At 42.8% G+C, this 15,162-nt stretch overlaps 3 protein-coding genes across 3 annotated transcripts in view; 2 read left to right on the top strand and 1 right to left on the bottom strand.

The window, feature by feature from the left end:
* The window catches only part of LOC118322708 (G-protein coupled receptor family C group 5 member C-like), a 4,029-nt gene extending 2,443 nt beyond the window's left edge, over positions 1 to 1,586 (bottom strand). The window contains exon 1 of the mRNA XM_035654462.1: positions 614 to 1,586. Within this exon, the coding sequence (XP_035510355.1) occupies positions 614 to 1,583 (970 nt within the window). The 5' untranslated portion in view covers positions 1,584 to 1,586. The remainder of the gene's footprint in view (positions 1 to 613) is intronic.
* A 4,223-nt stretch (positions 1,587 to 5,809) lies between these two features.
* On the top strand, positions 5,810 to 9,803 carry btbd17b (BTB (POZ) domain containing 17b). Its single transcript, XM_035654461.1, has 3 exons — positions 5,810 to 6,023; positions 7,416 to 7,701; positions 8,025 to 9,803. Exons 1-3 carry the CDS (start codon positions 5,930 to 5,932, stop codon positions 9,097 to 9,099), a joined length of 1,455 nt encoding a protein of 484 aa, XP_035510354.1. The 5' UTR covers positions 5,810 to 5,929; the 3' UTR covers positions 9,100 to 9,803.
* Positions 9,804 to 10,038: 235 nt separating this feature from the next.
* LOC118323420 (dual specificity mitogen-activated protein kinase kinase 6-like) overlaps positions 10,039 to 15,162 on the top strand; it is a 10,038-nt gene continuing 4,914 nt past the window's right edge. Inside the window, exons 1-2 of the mRNA XM_035655383.1 lie at positions 10,039 to 10,351; positions 14,434 to 14,500. Of these exons, the coding sequence (XP_035511276.1) occupies positions 10,333 to 10,351; positions 14,434 to 14,500 (86 nt within the window). The 5' untranslated portion in view covers positions 10,039 to 10,332. The remainder of the gene's footprint in view (positions 10,352 to 14,433; positions 14,501 to 15,162) is intronic.

Here is a 15,162-nt window from a genome sequence, read left to right as displayed (position 1 = left end):
TTGTCAAACTGGTGAAGATGTTCTCTAAAAGGGAGACTGAGTTGGGCCCTCATGTGTGGAGGGCCAACAAAGATACTAGAATGGATAGCTCTGGATGTGGGAAGGGGTCTATGCACAGGGTCCAGAATTTTGTGCATTGGCCCTGCATACAAGAACTGAAGAAAGACTGTAAATTAAAAATATTCCTCCATTTTAACAAAAACTAAAAAACTGTATGAGAGGAACAATGACAATGGTTATACTGACAAATAATTACAGTGAACATGCTGCAAGTTGTTATTCTAACAAAAAGAGAGGTTAACAAATAGCAGCAACATTTTTGCTGTTTTGTCAACAACAGAAATAGTAATCTGCCAATTATGTCACAATCTTTTCCTTTGCCACTAGAGGAAACAGCAGAGTAATGGTACCTCCCATTACACTGTAGCGCCTCATTATGTCATATAGCTCACCTGTGCTTGGTTGGAATCGTATGAGCACAAATAAATCATTTAATTGGTGTGACTGTTTTCTGCTGATTTAGATTTCTGATTCTGAGGATTCAGCACCCATCTAGACATAATGTGGCTGAGCGCAGTGAGACCATGTAAGACCATGATGTGTCATGCTGTACCTGCTGGAGGCTCATCCATAGAAAAGGCTTTATTTTCCATGTACACGTTCTGGTGGGGTGGCTCCAGCTCCTTCAGGATGTTGTCATATACCATGCTCCTGGCAGGATAAACATCTCCATCATGTGGCTCTTCCTGATCTGGGTCCTCCTGGGTCAGTAAGCAGATCTCTGGGATGGTGTAGAGGCATAGGAACACCCAGGCGTTTGACACCACAGCTACAGCCAGAGTAGGGTCGTCCCAGGTGTCATTCCCAGCCACTCTGTTCCCATAGATGTACATGACAACCCAAGCTACCCATATAGCCAAGGTGAGGAGCCCTGTGACCAGGATGAAAGCTCCATCTCGGCGCCACTGCTTGTGCTTGTGTGTCAGTGACGGCACAGGCATCAGCACCACAGCTATCAACAGGACCATCACATAGATCAGAGACGTCACAAAGTCCAGGTTAGCAATGTTGCAGGACAGGTCAGGGATAACGACATCTCTGGGTGGGCTCCCGACCATAGTGATGATAAGCCACTCTGTGTTGATGATCACCTCAACCAGCCACAGACCCATGGCTCCCAGGCATAACATCCAGCTCCTGGGCCCCCGGCCTCGCCGCTGCAGCAGAGCGAGCCACAACCCATGCATTGCTAGGCAGGCTAAACAGCCTGCAAACAGTACTCCAAAGAGGAACCTCCGTGCTGCACAGCTAGTGGAGTGCCGGCCCACAATGAAGGCAAAAGAAAGTCCAAAGAGTCCCAGAGTAAAGATCAGAATGCCCGCCTGCAGGGCCACCATACCCTTTCTCTTCTTGTCTGTTACAAATGGCAACGAGGCCATGAGAATGATAAACAGGAGAAAGGAAGTCACCACACCTGCAGCAGCAACGGCCTCCACCACGACCCCCCACACTGTAGTCAGGTCACACAGGTTGTAATATATGGAGCTGATACTGGAACCACATCCTTTTGGGGCACTGGCCATGGCTTCACTGTAGGTTTAAAAAATACCCTGATTATTTAAGCATTCATTCAGATACTATAGTTACACACTATTTTATTTTCATTATTAAAATAGGAATGCAAAGACCAACCATTGACGTAATACTGTCGCCCAGCGAGTATAATTAGAAACCATCAACATACTGTTCTGTCTTACTTTGTTAACCTAAAATTGCTTCCCGTTGAAATACATTTGAGTCTCTGAAGAATCCAACAAATTGTCTCCCCTGTCTTTAATTACAGCATAGAGTCATGTTATATTCCCAGCGCAGTCTAGCCGTATTGCTACACCATCTAATTTGCATCTTGACAACATTTTAACATTTTAACAGGAGACATAATGAGTATTCCCAGTATTCCCATATATATTGGAGTCATTGGGTGATCAAATACAGTTTGATCTCATTGTAAGATTGTATTCAACTTTATAAAGTTGAATACAATCTTCAAATTAAATGAATGAAGGACGCAAAAGGCCCGAGGCTATAATCGTTATCATCAGTTTTACATAAGCACGTTAATAGTATATGGCTGAATATGATTTTAAAACATTAGAGTAATATTACAGCCTGTAGTGACTTCTTACCTGCACTGATGACAGTGACACACAGCTCCAACAGGTGACTCAGGTAGATTTAGTCCGGTGAGATTAACCCACTTTAGAAAAAACACAAAACTTTGCCTTGCCCTGTAATATTAGTTGTTGTTTCGAGTATTATCAGGCTCCTGACAGATCATTCGACCGATTTCCAAAGCATCCAGATATGCACTTAATGGATCCACGAGTTAGTCCGGGCGGGGATCATGGACAGTCCTCCATCTGCCCACTCCTTCTGTGGTCAACCATGTTATAACAGACTCACCGGCAGTCACATCAGAGCAGTACGGTTACTATAATTCCGTGAAGAGACAGTCTCTCTATCCCCTCTGTCTCTTAACCCAACCTCTATGGTGTGCAGCTTTGCATATTCTGTGAGATTAACATCCAGCCTGCTTATTTGTTTCAGGCAGCTTACATCCAAACAAAGGGACCACTCACCTCTCAAGTGAGACGTTTCCGCTTGTAGGCCTTTATACTGGCTATGTAACATGGTCTGTGACCTGTTTAACATGTAAATACTTTAATTTCAAACGCATTGGTGATTGATGATTAATGGCTTTCACGGGTTTAGTGATTACATCGGTTTTCTGATTAGTCTCCTGCAGGTGATTTCTTATAAAATGATCAGCTGCTGCAAATACAGCAGTTGCCTTTTAAGTTGGCCCACTTTCAGTTTAACAGACGAAAAAATAGGTCTGCATAAAGTTTAATTTGAGAATTATTCGACTCTAATAAATGCCATGTAGTGCACGCACACTAGATAGATTAATACTTAATACATAAACACTAACAGGCTGAGAAATATGATCAAACAGTCAATCAGAGTCTGTGTTCTCTATTAAAGCTATAAGCACTTCAGAATAGTCAGCATCAGGGAGGAGAGTGTGTATCCAGTTTGCAGAGCCACCTGGTGGAAAATATTGTTACAGGAGAGATGGACTTTTCACAACAGATTACACAACCAAATAGATCTTGTTATTGATCTGTCGAAGGCCGAAAACACTTAACAACCATTTGATTAATAGGAACATTGACAGATGCCATTGATTTTAAGATTTTAAATGCTCAGTAAAATTGAGAAATATTGATGAACAATGTTTTTTTGTGTGTGTGGCACATGTAACATTGTAAACATTGTCAGTACATTTTTGTTGTTGTGCCAATAAAAATATGTATTAAATGTCATACACTGCTAACTAACTTTTTAGTTACTGCAGCATTCTGTCAGATTAGAGAATATATTAGAATACAGTATAAGAGCAGAATAAAGTCTCCTAAGGAGTATATTTATTTACACTTGATCTCCCTCTTTCTGTCTGCTTGTTTGTATCTACAGTTTAAAGTCACAAAACTCATCTCTCTTTCTTCTTTAGTTGTGAAAGTGAGTGTCACAATGAAATCAAATAGGCCTAATAATACAGACGCTAAACTGAATTTCTAAGTAGTGAGATGTGTGTTTTTTTTTCCTTTTTTGTTTGTTTTATTCATGGTCACTTGATGCATTCGACAAATAAAATGTGGGTTTATATCAAAAGCCACTGTGTGTCATGGTTCAGGGAACTGATTAGCTAGAGCATCCCCTCCGGGTCTAGCACAAGAGTAAGGTCATCCAGGACACCTTGCTGAAGCTAACTCTGGCATTTAGCCTGTACTAAACATACTGTTTATACTGCGCGATGGAGCCCCCTGTGGTGCATCGATCCCTCTATGGATCTCGTCCTGAGGGGTGCTCTCACAAATCTAGCGGCTCGTCGATCCGTCCCTTTGCATTGTGGTCCTGTGAGCAGATTCTTAATAGGAGCTGATCTCAAAGGAGAAAGCAATGTGACCTTAATGAAGGGCATGCCCTTTTCCGATGCATTAAGAGGGCTCTGCTTTCATTGTGTAGCTAAACAATAGTTGTCTGAATTGTGTTTTAGTATACAGCTATACTTTAAGCTATGAACCAATATGATATATATATAGGAATACAGTGTTAGGTAGAGCAAAAAGTTAACACAAGTCTAAGTATTTGCATCCATATAGGTTTATTGCATTCATATAAAGCTCATGAATCTTATTTGTGTATCCACAAGCAAAAAGTAAAAAAAAGAATTAAAATAAAATAGAAGATGCTGCCTCAACTAGGTTGTCTCGTCCAGTTTGTTTCAGCAGGCATCATTAGGGCATCTCAGCAGCACCGCTCTACTATGAGAACCTGTCAGGTTATTCATAGCAGTGGCTTAGGTTGGGGTCTCGAAGGACGTCTCTTCTCCTGCATTTTTACTGCAGCCTGGCAGCCCTCGGGGCTTCACCACAACCCAATTCCCTCTGAAATGATGTCTTTCCTTGTCTGTCTCTCTGTAGTGGGCATGGCAGATTTGGAGCTATTTTAAACATATTTGTCACATAGCAGCATGTTAGTATAAATATTGTGATTGGACTAATGGCCTAGTCAGATGCAATCATTAAAAGAAAACACAAAATCAGATCCATACTGAGCTTATCTTTTGGGGAAATTTTGACTGGTATCTCAGTATTGACCGACCCACCCCAGACTGACAGATCGATGCTAACTGAGGGATCATATAAATGGCATTGTAAACATATTTGTGAGCCCCGAGGTCATGAATGCGCTGTGTATTATGTGCCACCATTGCTGCCATTTCACATTGAAATGTACTTCTGTTGTATCCCAGCTCCTGTATGTTAATGTGTGATTGTCATGCGACTTTGTTCACTTTGAGTCGTTAAAGCATTTCGTATTGATTATCATAGTATGTTTCCTGTAAGCAGCAGACCATTAGCTCCCTATCCAGCTGCAACATGTATCACACCTTTTCATTAAACCCACTGCCCTCTGTAAGGTGTGTGATGCAACGGCTGCACCTGAAAACAGTTGAGCATATGCTTGACTACATGTGACAATTACGCAAGCTTACTTTACATGGATAACTAAAAAATACCTTTATTCATCAGTAATGTGATTACACAAAGTCCTGATTGGCAGTTGAATTTAATACACAGAGCTCGCCTTAGATTGATGAGCAGAGCCCACACCAATGAAATTATCTTCCCATTAGTGAGATTAACATGCCATCAGAGAAGTAATTGCTCTCAGCTGAAAAACTGTCCAACAAAATGGATTATGAAGTTTGATTGACTGCATTTGGACACACATATTAGAACTTCAATTACTTTTGGCAGATAGTCTCAGTGGCAACCTACTGTAATTAACTGACTAATTATATGGCACTGATTGTATCTAACTTAGATATTATAAATAAAATGTTGCAGTCCAGTGATCTGCTGCATTCTGGGTGCCATTAAAACATGAAACTGTGTTAATATTGATTGTTAATAGTGCCTAACTCCTCTGACTTTAAAACAAACAAAAAAAAAAAACCATTAAGCTGAGTCCCTGGCTGGCCCGGTGCCGCTGATCAATGCCATGTAACATCCAAAAGGGAGAAATTCAAAATCAAAGCTGTCGCTATAGCAACGCCCCTGCCAGATTCCACCAATCAATGGAGCCCGTGGGGTTGCGAGATGCGCCAGGGAAAGGCCAGCGTCCTACATAAAGAGTGCGGGACAGGGAGCCGGGCGACACACACGGGGCAACACACCTTTCTGCGCGCACACAACAAAGGCACAGCAGCAAGAAGAAGAGTCAGGAGAAGAGTGGCACAGAGTGAGGAAGAGAGGGGGAAAGGACAAAGGAAAGAGAGGCAGGGAATAACTGAGAAGAAATGGTACGCTCATGTGAACAAGGGATCCCTGCCTGGGTCTATGTGGGCACCTTGATCCTCTTTATCCACTTCCACTCTGTCACAGTTAGAGGAGGTAAGATAACAAATCAGTAGTTTGAATTGTTTGCTTGCAAAGAGTCAGGTCACTTTTGCACCTTTTTTTATATCCTACACTGTAAGAGAAGCTGTATTGTTCTATTTTAGTCCAGCTTCCCCCATACTGTCAGTGGATAGTAGGGCACAGCATGAATGTGTGGCTCGCACTCAGCCTCGGGGCAGGGGACGGGTATTTATCTATTCTACTCATTCTGCCCTCATCTATCTGTCTGCTAGGTGCAGAGAAAGACAGGCAAGTCCATTTGCTGCCTGGCTTTGTGCCGGCGAAGAAAGGATTTTTTTACTCCTTAAAAGATCTGATCTGACTGATTTTGACCAAATCTACTGAGGGCCACATTCCTGTGCTGTCAGGTTAGATTTCATTTGAAATTCCTCGTGAGCACTCATCTAATCTTATATTTAGGGACTGTGTATAAAATGTTTTATTTAATGTTTTTAGCTCTTCTCAGCTTGAGTAGAAGAGACAGTGAAACATGATTTATTCATAACTTTTTTGGGGGGTCTACTTTGAATTGAATCTGTCACATTTGTTTTAATGTAACAGATAGTATGTACTGTTTCCCCAGTTATAATGAATATGGTGATTTTTCAATTTGTTACGCTGTGCCAGAATAATTTGTCAAAACACTCCCTCTCATGCTTCACCATGCTCAGCTGGCTCAGGGTGCTGGCTGACTAATTGGAAAAAGGTTACTTTGAAGTGGGGGTGCTTGATTGTGGTAAAGATATGAAGACTGTGAGGCATTCCAGGGAGCCAAGTGTGCTCCCCCTGTGTCTCATTAAATCCCCAGTAATAGGCCACTGATGGCTGTGGCAGATCAGAATGGAAACAGTAGCTTCTCATGCTGAGTCTTTCATGTGTGATTCTCCAGTATGCGCCACTTGTACTTATGCACAAGAGGGCATAGAAGTCATAGAAGCAACCATCTGCAATGGCGCTGCAAACTCAGGATTCTTTCTGAGCACCTGGTACCGGAGGTTTTCTGAGTCAGCCACCTGGCTTGTCACTCTCTTTCTCTATTCATTCAAAACCAGAAGAATAGAAGGATGTGCAAGTCGGCTTTTTCCTGACACATTGCGGTTTATTCGAAGAGTTAGGGAGTGCTTTTCCAGTTCCTGCTGAGTAAAATCTGTTTTAAGTTGTAGAACAAATGCGCATGAGTTCTGAGTCAGAGTTGATGACGATTATGGTGATGAATAAGAACTAAGAAAGAATGTATGGTACTTTTCAAATTTAGAGGTGAATTTAAGAAATCTCACAAAAGGTTGATAATATAACTGCAATTCCAAAGTAAATTTCTTCTGCATTTAGTGATTGTGTTTCTGTTAAGTGCTACCTATCCATCATCTTGCACTATTTTCTCCACAGCTGCCCTGAAGCAGGACGTGGCACTGGACAATGGGGCCACGGTGCTGAATCACTCCATGAGTTTGGTGCAGCGTATGGAGACCCTGCTGGCCTTGGGGAATGGCAGTGATGTCACTCTCCGGGTGCAGACCATCAACACGGACGAGGTAAAGGTGATCCAGGCCCACAGCCTGGTTCTCACAATGCAGAGTGACGTGTTTGAGGAACTGCTGCTCAGCCGCAACAACAGCGCTGTGGTTTTGAGGGAAACGCCCGACTGTGCCGCTGTCTTTGACAAATTTGTCAGGTGAGGGTGACTCCGGTTGTTATCATTTCTTCAGAGTTCACCCGGTTCAATCAAATGTAACCCTTCAAGAAACTGTGGAGCTACTTGTAGATGCTATTGTATTTTCCACTAGTATAAAGTTATAGGTCTTCACTCACCATTTTGCCTCTCTCCTTTGGAGGAGTGAGATGCTCCATCTTTTGAAATATTCTAAAATTACATCTGCTGTTTTCGGCTCACAGTCAGAAATCGGACAGTGTGGGTTTATTCGGTGACTCAGATGTGAGGAGAGAAAACAAGCTTCAAAAAATCGTATGCTTTACTGACTTTACTTACTCTTGCAGGTATCTGTACTGTGGTGACATCTCAGTGCGCCTGGATCAGGCCATATCTCTGCACAAATTGGCCAGCAAGTACCATGTGTGGGGCTTGCAACAGGGTCTGACCCAGTATATGTCCCAACATCTTTCTAGTGATTCATCCACAGGCCATGTAGTCGGCTGGTACAACTATGCACTACAAATTGGGGACATGGCCCTGCGGGACAGCTGCCTGCAGTACCTGTCCTGGAACCTGTCTTCTGTGCTGCAGAGCGAAGAATGGGGCTCCATCAGTGAAGACCTGCTCCTCTCCTTGCTCCAGCGCTCTGACCTCATTCTACAGAGTGAGCTGGAGCTGTACGAGGCCCTGGAGGCCTGGATTAGCCAGAACCAGCCTGTCAGTGCAACAGTAGAAAGTGCCCTAAGGGTTGTTCGATACGGCATGATCCCCCCTCAGCACCTCTTCCGTCTTCAGAAGCAATCCCCCCTCATGCTGAAGTATTACGAGTCTATCCGCGATCTACTTTATCTAGCTTTCCAATTTCACTCCGCCTCACCTATCCAACTGGCCAAGTACTTTGATGTCAACTGCAGTATTTTCACTCCCCGCAACTACCTGTCCTCTTCCTGGGGTTCGCCTTGGGTCATCAACAACCCCACCCGCGATGACCGTAGCTTCAGCTTCCAGACCCAGCTCGGTCCCAGCGGCCATGATTCCAGCAAGAGAGTGACCTGGAATGCCCTGTTCTCCCCTCGCTGGCTCCCACTCAGTGCCAGGTCAACCTATACCGAACTGGGTGCCATGCAGCCTACGCGCACAGACGGTGGTCGACCTCGCATCATTGTAACACCAGCCACTTCTAGCCCAGACTTTGCCGGCGTGAGTTTCCAGAAGACGGTCATTGTGATGGCAAGACAGCAAGGAAAAGTGGTGGTTCGCCACGTCTACAACTTCCACCAAAGCACAGAGGAGGCCGGGGATTTCCTGCTGGATGCTGACCTGCAGCGCCGTGCATCAGAGTATCTCATTGACAGCTCCCTCTATCTGCACATTGTAATAAAACCTCTTTACCATACCCTCCTTGTTGCCAGGAAGTAAAGGCAGGAATTTGGTGTGTCCTCACCATCAGTCATCCACCCTCCAACACACAATCACATGCACATAAGTAAACTCATATCACAGCACATGTTCATGCATCAAGTCTGTGACATCTCCACTGTTGAGTAGTTTGTGCATTGTGTTGTCTTCCAGCTATTTAACAAGGAGGTGTTGGGTACAAAAAAGGACTCACAATTTAACAGCTCAGCAGGGATTATCACAATAATGACAGAGGGTTTTCATTCATACTAAGAAAAAACAAACAAAAAAAACACTTCACCGTGTTGTATTTGTTCAGGTATTTTATAGTCCGTCAGTTTGTTCCTTGAATTTATTAAATCTATGTGATGGTTAATGTTGTTTGCATAGGTAGGCTACTGTAGTTAAGTAAGTAAGTTTTGCTTTAAAATAAATGTTCTTGCTATTAATTTTATGCATTTCGCTATTCAGCAAATATAGATTTTTAGTTCAATGCACTTATATCCTTTGACATACACCTATATACATGTTTGTTGTTTACATACCAGAATGTGTAAAAAAAAAAAATGCAATCCAATGATCAGTGTTCCTTTGTATACTGTAGGCTAGTTGCGAGACAGTGTTGACTGCAATAGTTTTTTCTCTTATTTATTGCTACGCATGGATTTGATCCAACTTTTAAAGACACAAGTATGTGATTTCCACACACACAAACACACACACAAATAAATAAAGACAATAATATAAAAAAATATCTGTCTGTGGTGGTCTGTAATATGTTTGTAATAAAAATAAACTTTAATGAGGCTGAAATAACGTATGATATTACTGTGGGTAATTATTTGTGATGAGTTGACGAGTGAAAGAGGGAAAATTAAGGAGATACAGCAAACAGCAAATCCCATGATGCTTAGCACGAGGCAGGAAGCACGTCATTACGTCGCTGACGCCTTCAGCTGTCAGACTTTGGCCACCCTAAAAGTGCAGGTTTTGTTAGCAAACTAACTCGAAGTGTACGAGCCGCGCCGACTTTAGTTAAAGTTGTGCATTCATCCGCCAATCGATCCGCGAGCGCGTGAGCTGCTGATTGAAGCACCGAGGTTGCACGAGGACCAACCATTTAGTTTTAAACGCTGCGAGTTTTGCACAAACCAGCGATCCTGAGCGGGTGTAAGGCTAGATGCAGGGAGGGAGGGAGTAAAAAAAGGCAAAAGTCTTTGTGCTTCCCTTCCCCCTCATCAAAGCAAAGGGGAAATGTCTCTGTCTAAAGGAGGTAAGTGGGTTTTTTTTTTCTCCACTCGTTTTGAAAACAACCGTGCACATATTTTAAGTATCGAGGTGCAGTTTGCGTGGGGGGAATTTAGCTAGCCGTGTTTGAGAAACGTAACCTTGCCAGGTGGAAAGCTGCATGTATGAGAGGAGGTGGAGAAAAAAAAAAAAAAGAGAAGCTAGCCAGCATGTCTTTCCTGCTTTCTATCATTGTGCGAAGTTTCTGGACATCCCGGTGTCTGAAAGTATTCACCGTACACCTACTGGTAGCGTGCTAAATGTGGTTTATTGTTCATATTTGAGCTAAATGGTACGCGCGCATCGCTTCCTTTTTAAGTTCCCGTGTTGTGGTTAGCTAACGCATTTTTCTCGACAATAAAAGGACTTTTGCCAAGCTGTAATTATTAACCAACTTGCCCCTCAGTTGGGAATCACCGCGCTGGGGTTAGTTTCTGCTTGTTCGAGTTAAAGTAAATCACATCGGGACCACAGGTGTTTGTATTTTTCGGCCTCCTGACTCATGACTGATCGATTGTGTCGGCTCCTTTTTGGTCAGTATGTCAGCGCAAAAATATCTTTAGTAGCCCAGCTTCCTTGAAAATATTATTATTATTATTATTATTATTATTATAAATCCGAGGTGGAAATTATTTATTTTTAAAACAGGCGGCTGTGCCAAAGGAACCAGCGCGCTATCACACACTAGGCTTCCGTCAGTCAGTCAGTGAGTGCTGTGTAATAATTACTGTACACTGTTGAATAAAATGCACACCTATGGAAAAATCAAGGTCCTTTCTCTGCGTCACACACACACACACACACAGAGAGACCATGATGATGTCAATTTACATTTCAAGTTCACCGCTTGTGCTGTTACACAATCATACTAGCGTTACCATGGTCGGGAGTACACACTGTTTTGAGAGGGCTGTGTAGATTGGCTCAGGCAATCACAGCCTTTGGCCTACCATGGCATGTTTTGACTTGCACCACCAATACCTAGTGCAGCCACTCTTTGTTGACAGTTCACTGGCTGCAAGCGGAGACTGTATAGCTGCTACACAGGTTCTGTGCTGCAATTACCGTGTGTACTAAAGCAGGCCCGAGGTGTCTTTTGTGAAAGTGTTTTTTTTTTTTTTCTCCTTCTGTTTCTGGCCACTGTATGGAGTTGTGCCTTTGGTGGTCAACGGGCCTAAGTGCATTGCAGTGCTGTTTCTGCGTATTGCTGAGGCACGTTTGGAGATTGGGTTCTCCCTAACAGCGCTGATAGGGTGGTGTGGAAGATTATATGCGCATGAGTCATCCTTTTTCTGTATATGGACCCACTCTGAGGCTGGAGGCTTTCTGATGGTGACTCGCCACACAGCTATTGGCACTTTGATCCCATGCACAATCCAGAAATTCTTGTTCACATTACGTATGTATTACCGCACTCTGGATAATTTCCACTGAACATCGTTGGTTTTCTAAGAATTGCAGCGTTTCCTGTAAAACTGCACCAATTTACTGCTGCTGTCTGTAGTGGCTGATACAACCAAATCATTCAAACACAGCATCAGCAAAAATGTAGATTTTTATTAAGAGACACCATGGTAAATACTTAAAATAAGAAATGCTTTAGGTTAATAAACATATTCCCAGGTGGAAGGAAGGAAGATCTGGATTTTTTTTCTCTTTATAAAAATGCTAAACTAAAATGCAACTTGTACTATATTTGATTAGAAAAATGAATTCATTATCGACACCAATAATGGCAAATGTCTGTCTTAGCCTTTCTTGCCATTAAGTACAGGTTCTGGATTTGTTTTTAAAACACTAAAGTGTGAAGTTATCAGTTATTTTATTGTCCATGAGAAGCAGGTAATTGTTATCTCGGCTGAAAAGAAATTCATATTGTGCATCCCTGGTTATAAAGCCAGATCACGTAATTATTATAATTATTTAATCCCATCATACACCACAGACAGCGGCATGAATTACACAGGGGTTGCTACCCTGCATCACCAGCTCCCCTTGAGAGACTTACCACTCAGATCCTTTCTGAGAAAATCTGTGGACGTGTATTTCTCACTGTGCTGCCTCGATATACTCTGACTGCAGCTGATGTCATGACTCTGTTGTGTCCTGTCGGGCTGAGTTTGAGGGCTCGGCAGGTTTCGCAGCAGAAGGCTGGCCTCACTTGGCCCTGACGGGGACGGCAAGCAGCAAGTGGGCCAAGTGAAGTGACATCATATTTCCCAAAGGGTCCCTGACAGTTGTTGTGTTTTTTAAGCGGATGTGTCCAGTCTGACTGGCTGTGAGTCACATCCCACCCCACAGTCCTGGCTACAGGGTCACTTCACACACTGCAACCTGGGGTTGGCTTGTATTTCGAGTCCATTAATGCTTCACTGCAAATATGCTTAGCTCAATTCATTTAAACTATAAATGCACAGTGTTACAATCTGCATGTGTTTTGTGTAGTTTTGGTAGATGTCTTGTAGCAGCAAAGCATTTTTCAGATATAAACAACAACAGCTTTAAAACGTGTCAGACATGTCAGATGTGCTGCCCTTATTTTGTTGGACGGAGAAAAAAACCTGTCTTACTTGTCAGGTCATCTGAAGGCTTCGGGTGCTCATACTTTATCCCACGCAGAGGAAATGCAAAGTCTATTTTTGACTGAGCATGTGTGAGTAAATCACACTTCAATCTCTCCCTACCACATGAGACTACTGTAGTCTTTCCAGACACTGTAGGCCTATTTTTGGGCCGCAGCACAAAATGGACCTGTCTGACGTTTCAGTGGAAGGCCATAGAATCTAAAATCTTAGTAAAACCTCACTTCCCTTCCAGCTTGATCTGGCAAGGAGGGGTTTACCCAATCATACTTCCTCTACACTGGAGAGGTGTGACTCACTCAATGGCAAACACAACCCCACAGTAATAAAGACAGTTAAAATCCTACCTTTATAAACTGACAGCTTGCTCACTCTTGCTTATTAACTAAGAAGCTGTCGCATTTGTTACAAAGTGAAGGTGACTGGCTTGCACTTTAAACCAGTTTCTCTGAACTGGGGTGGAATAATTACACCGCCTGGCCCAAGTGTGTGTGCTGCAGGACAAGAACAGGAAATAACCAGCCAGGTCTAAACTGTTTCTCAACATATCCCAGTGCGGCAGAATTGGGGCCAACTGCTAGCACACGCACAGACAAAGGTCAAGAAAAGTGTTCTGTTTTTCCTGTCGACCTTGCAACAAGCGCGAACATGCTGAACACGAGTGTCCCGTGTCAAGAAAAGTCGAGTTGTTTTTCCCGTGTTGTTGCTCGTAGGCCTGGTAGCTGTGTCATTCTGGCATGGACTCGCAGCCCCTTGTGGGAAGTCCCAGAGGCTGCTGGTAAACTGTGTTTATGAATGGACTGCTGTCAGTGATTTAACACAGAAAGGTCCCCGAGGTGAAGTTTACAGCACCATACTTCACATATGAAGGATATAAGAAATGTAAAAAGGCCCTTGCACGTGAACCTTAAGTTAAACATGAAAAAACCCATTCATAAATGATTTGCTAGCAGTGATTGTAACGGTAAAAAATCATAACAGGAAGGAAAGCTTGATTCCCTTGAACACGTCTCCCCTTCCCTCTCCATTTGAGTCATCATACCAATGCCTATTAGTCATTTAGTCCACCTTCTCTCTGTTGCAGGGCCTCCGCTTTGAGTACACCTAATCTCTCAGTTAGATAACGGATCATTATCTATAGTTTGTGTCAGAGACAAATGTAAATTGATTGCAACCATGAAAACACTATACTACAGGAATAGAATAAAAGCCCCTATCAATAGGCCAATGTGGAAACATGAAAACAAGCAAAAGTCCATTTAGTTTGCACTTAATGATCTGAATTAGAACCTGGGAGCTCTTTTGTGGTAAACCTCGGCTCTACACTCCGAGTAATGTGGTAAATGGGCTCAGAGTGCCTCAGTCCTTCCACAAAACCCTACTAATCATACCAGCTTGTGGTTGCTGCTAAATACAGCGTTATTGATCGCTGTACATCCATCCTGGAACTGAGATGGTCATGGTTTTCTAATTTCTTGTCTCTTAGGGAAGAAGAAGAACCCTGGGCTGAAGCTGGCCAAAGAAGTGTTTGCGCAGCCCACACCTGCAGCAGCGTAAGGCTTCTATTTTCTTTTTTTTTTCTTCTTTTTTTTTAACAGTGTTTTAATACTATCACAGTTGCTGGGACAATAGGTCGGCCCGGTATTACCTTAGATATATCTGTGTGAGTTTACTTTGGCCGCTATCGCATGTATTGTCGGGCAGATGAAAATATCAAAGGCCAACATGTCCGGTGGAAAGTATGCCGAATAAATACATATATTCATTAGTAGCATATTAAATAGTCTGATGTTGTCTAAAATATATGATCTGTTGCCAGGACAACTTAACTGAAAACTTCTATTATGCAAATGTTTGTTTTTCCTGTCAGCTGAAGAGACTACTGTAACATCTGAGCTCAGAGTGTCAGAAACAATCCCTCTGCATCCTGCTGTCCTCTCTTTCCATCTCCCCTCTCTGTTCTCATCAGTGTTATGGATTTAGGTCGTAGCCTTTGTGGTTTTTGTGTTTTACATGTAGGCTGTTATATGGCTATTGTAATACATATGGCCGGTAGTTGTTCTGTATGGCTTTAATCCTGGAATATTGAATAGACTGTACTAATACAGCACCTTTATAGTCTCGTGACCGCTCAAAGCACTGTATGCTACATGCCACATTCATAAAGTGATGACAAAGGCCAATACACCAATACACAGCATCAGGAGCAATTTGG

Source organism: Morone saxatilis, unplaced genomic scaffold, assembly GCF_004916995.1.
Source record: "Morone saxatilis isolate NCDOM2014 unplaced genomic scaffold, NCSU_SB_2.0 Contig14, whole genome shotgun sequence".
NCBI classification, from domain to species: Eukaryota; Metazoa; Chordata; class Actinopteri; family Moronidae; genus Morone; species Morone saxatilis.
Note: the sequence above shows the minus strand (reverse complement) of the source record. Positions and strands in the feature narration are given on the sequence as shown.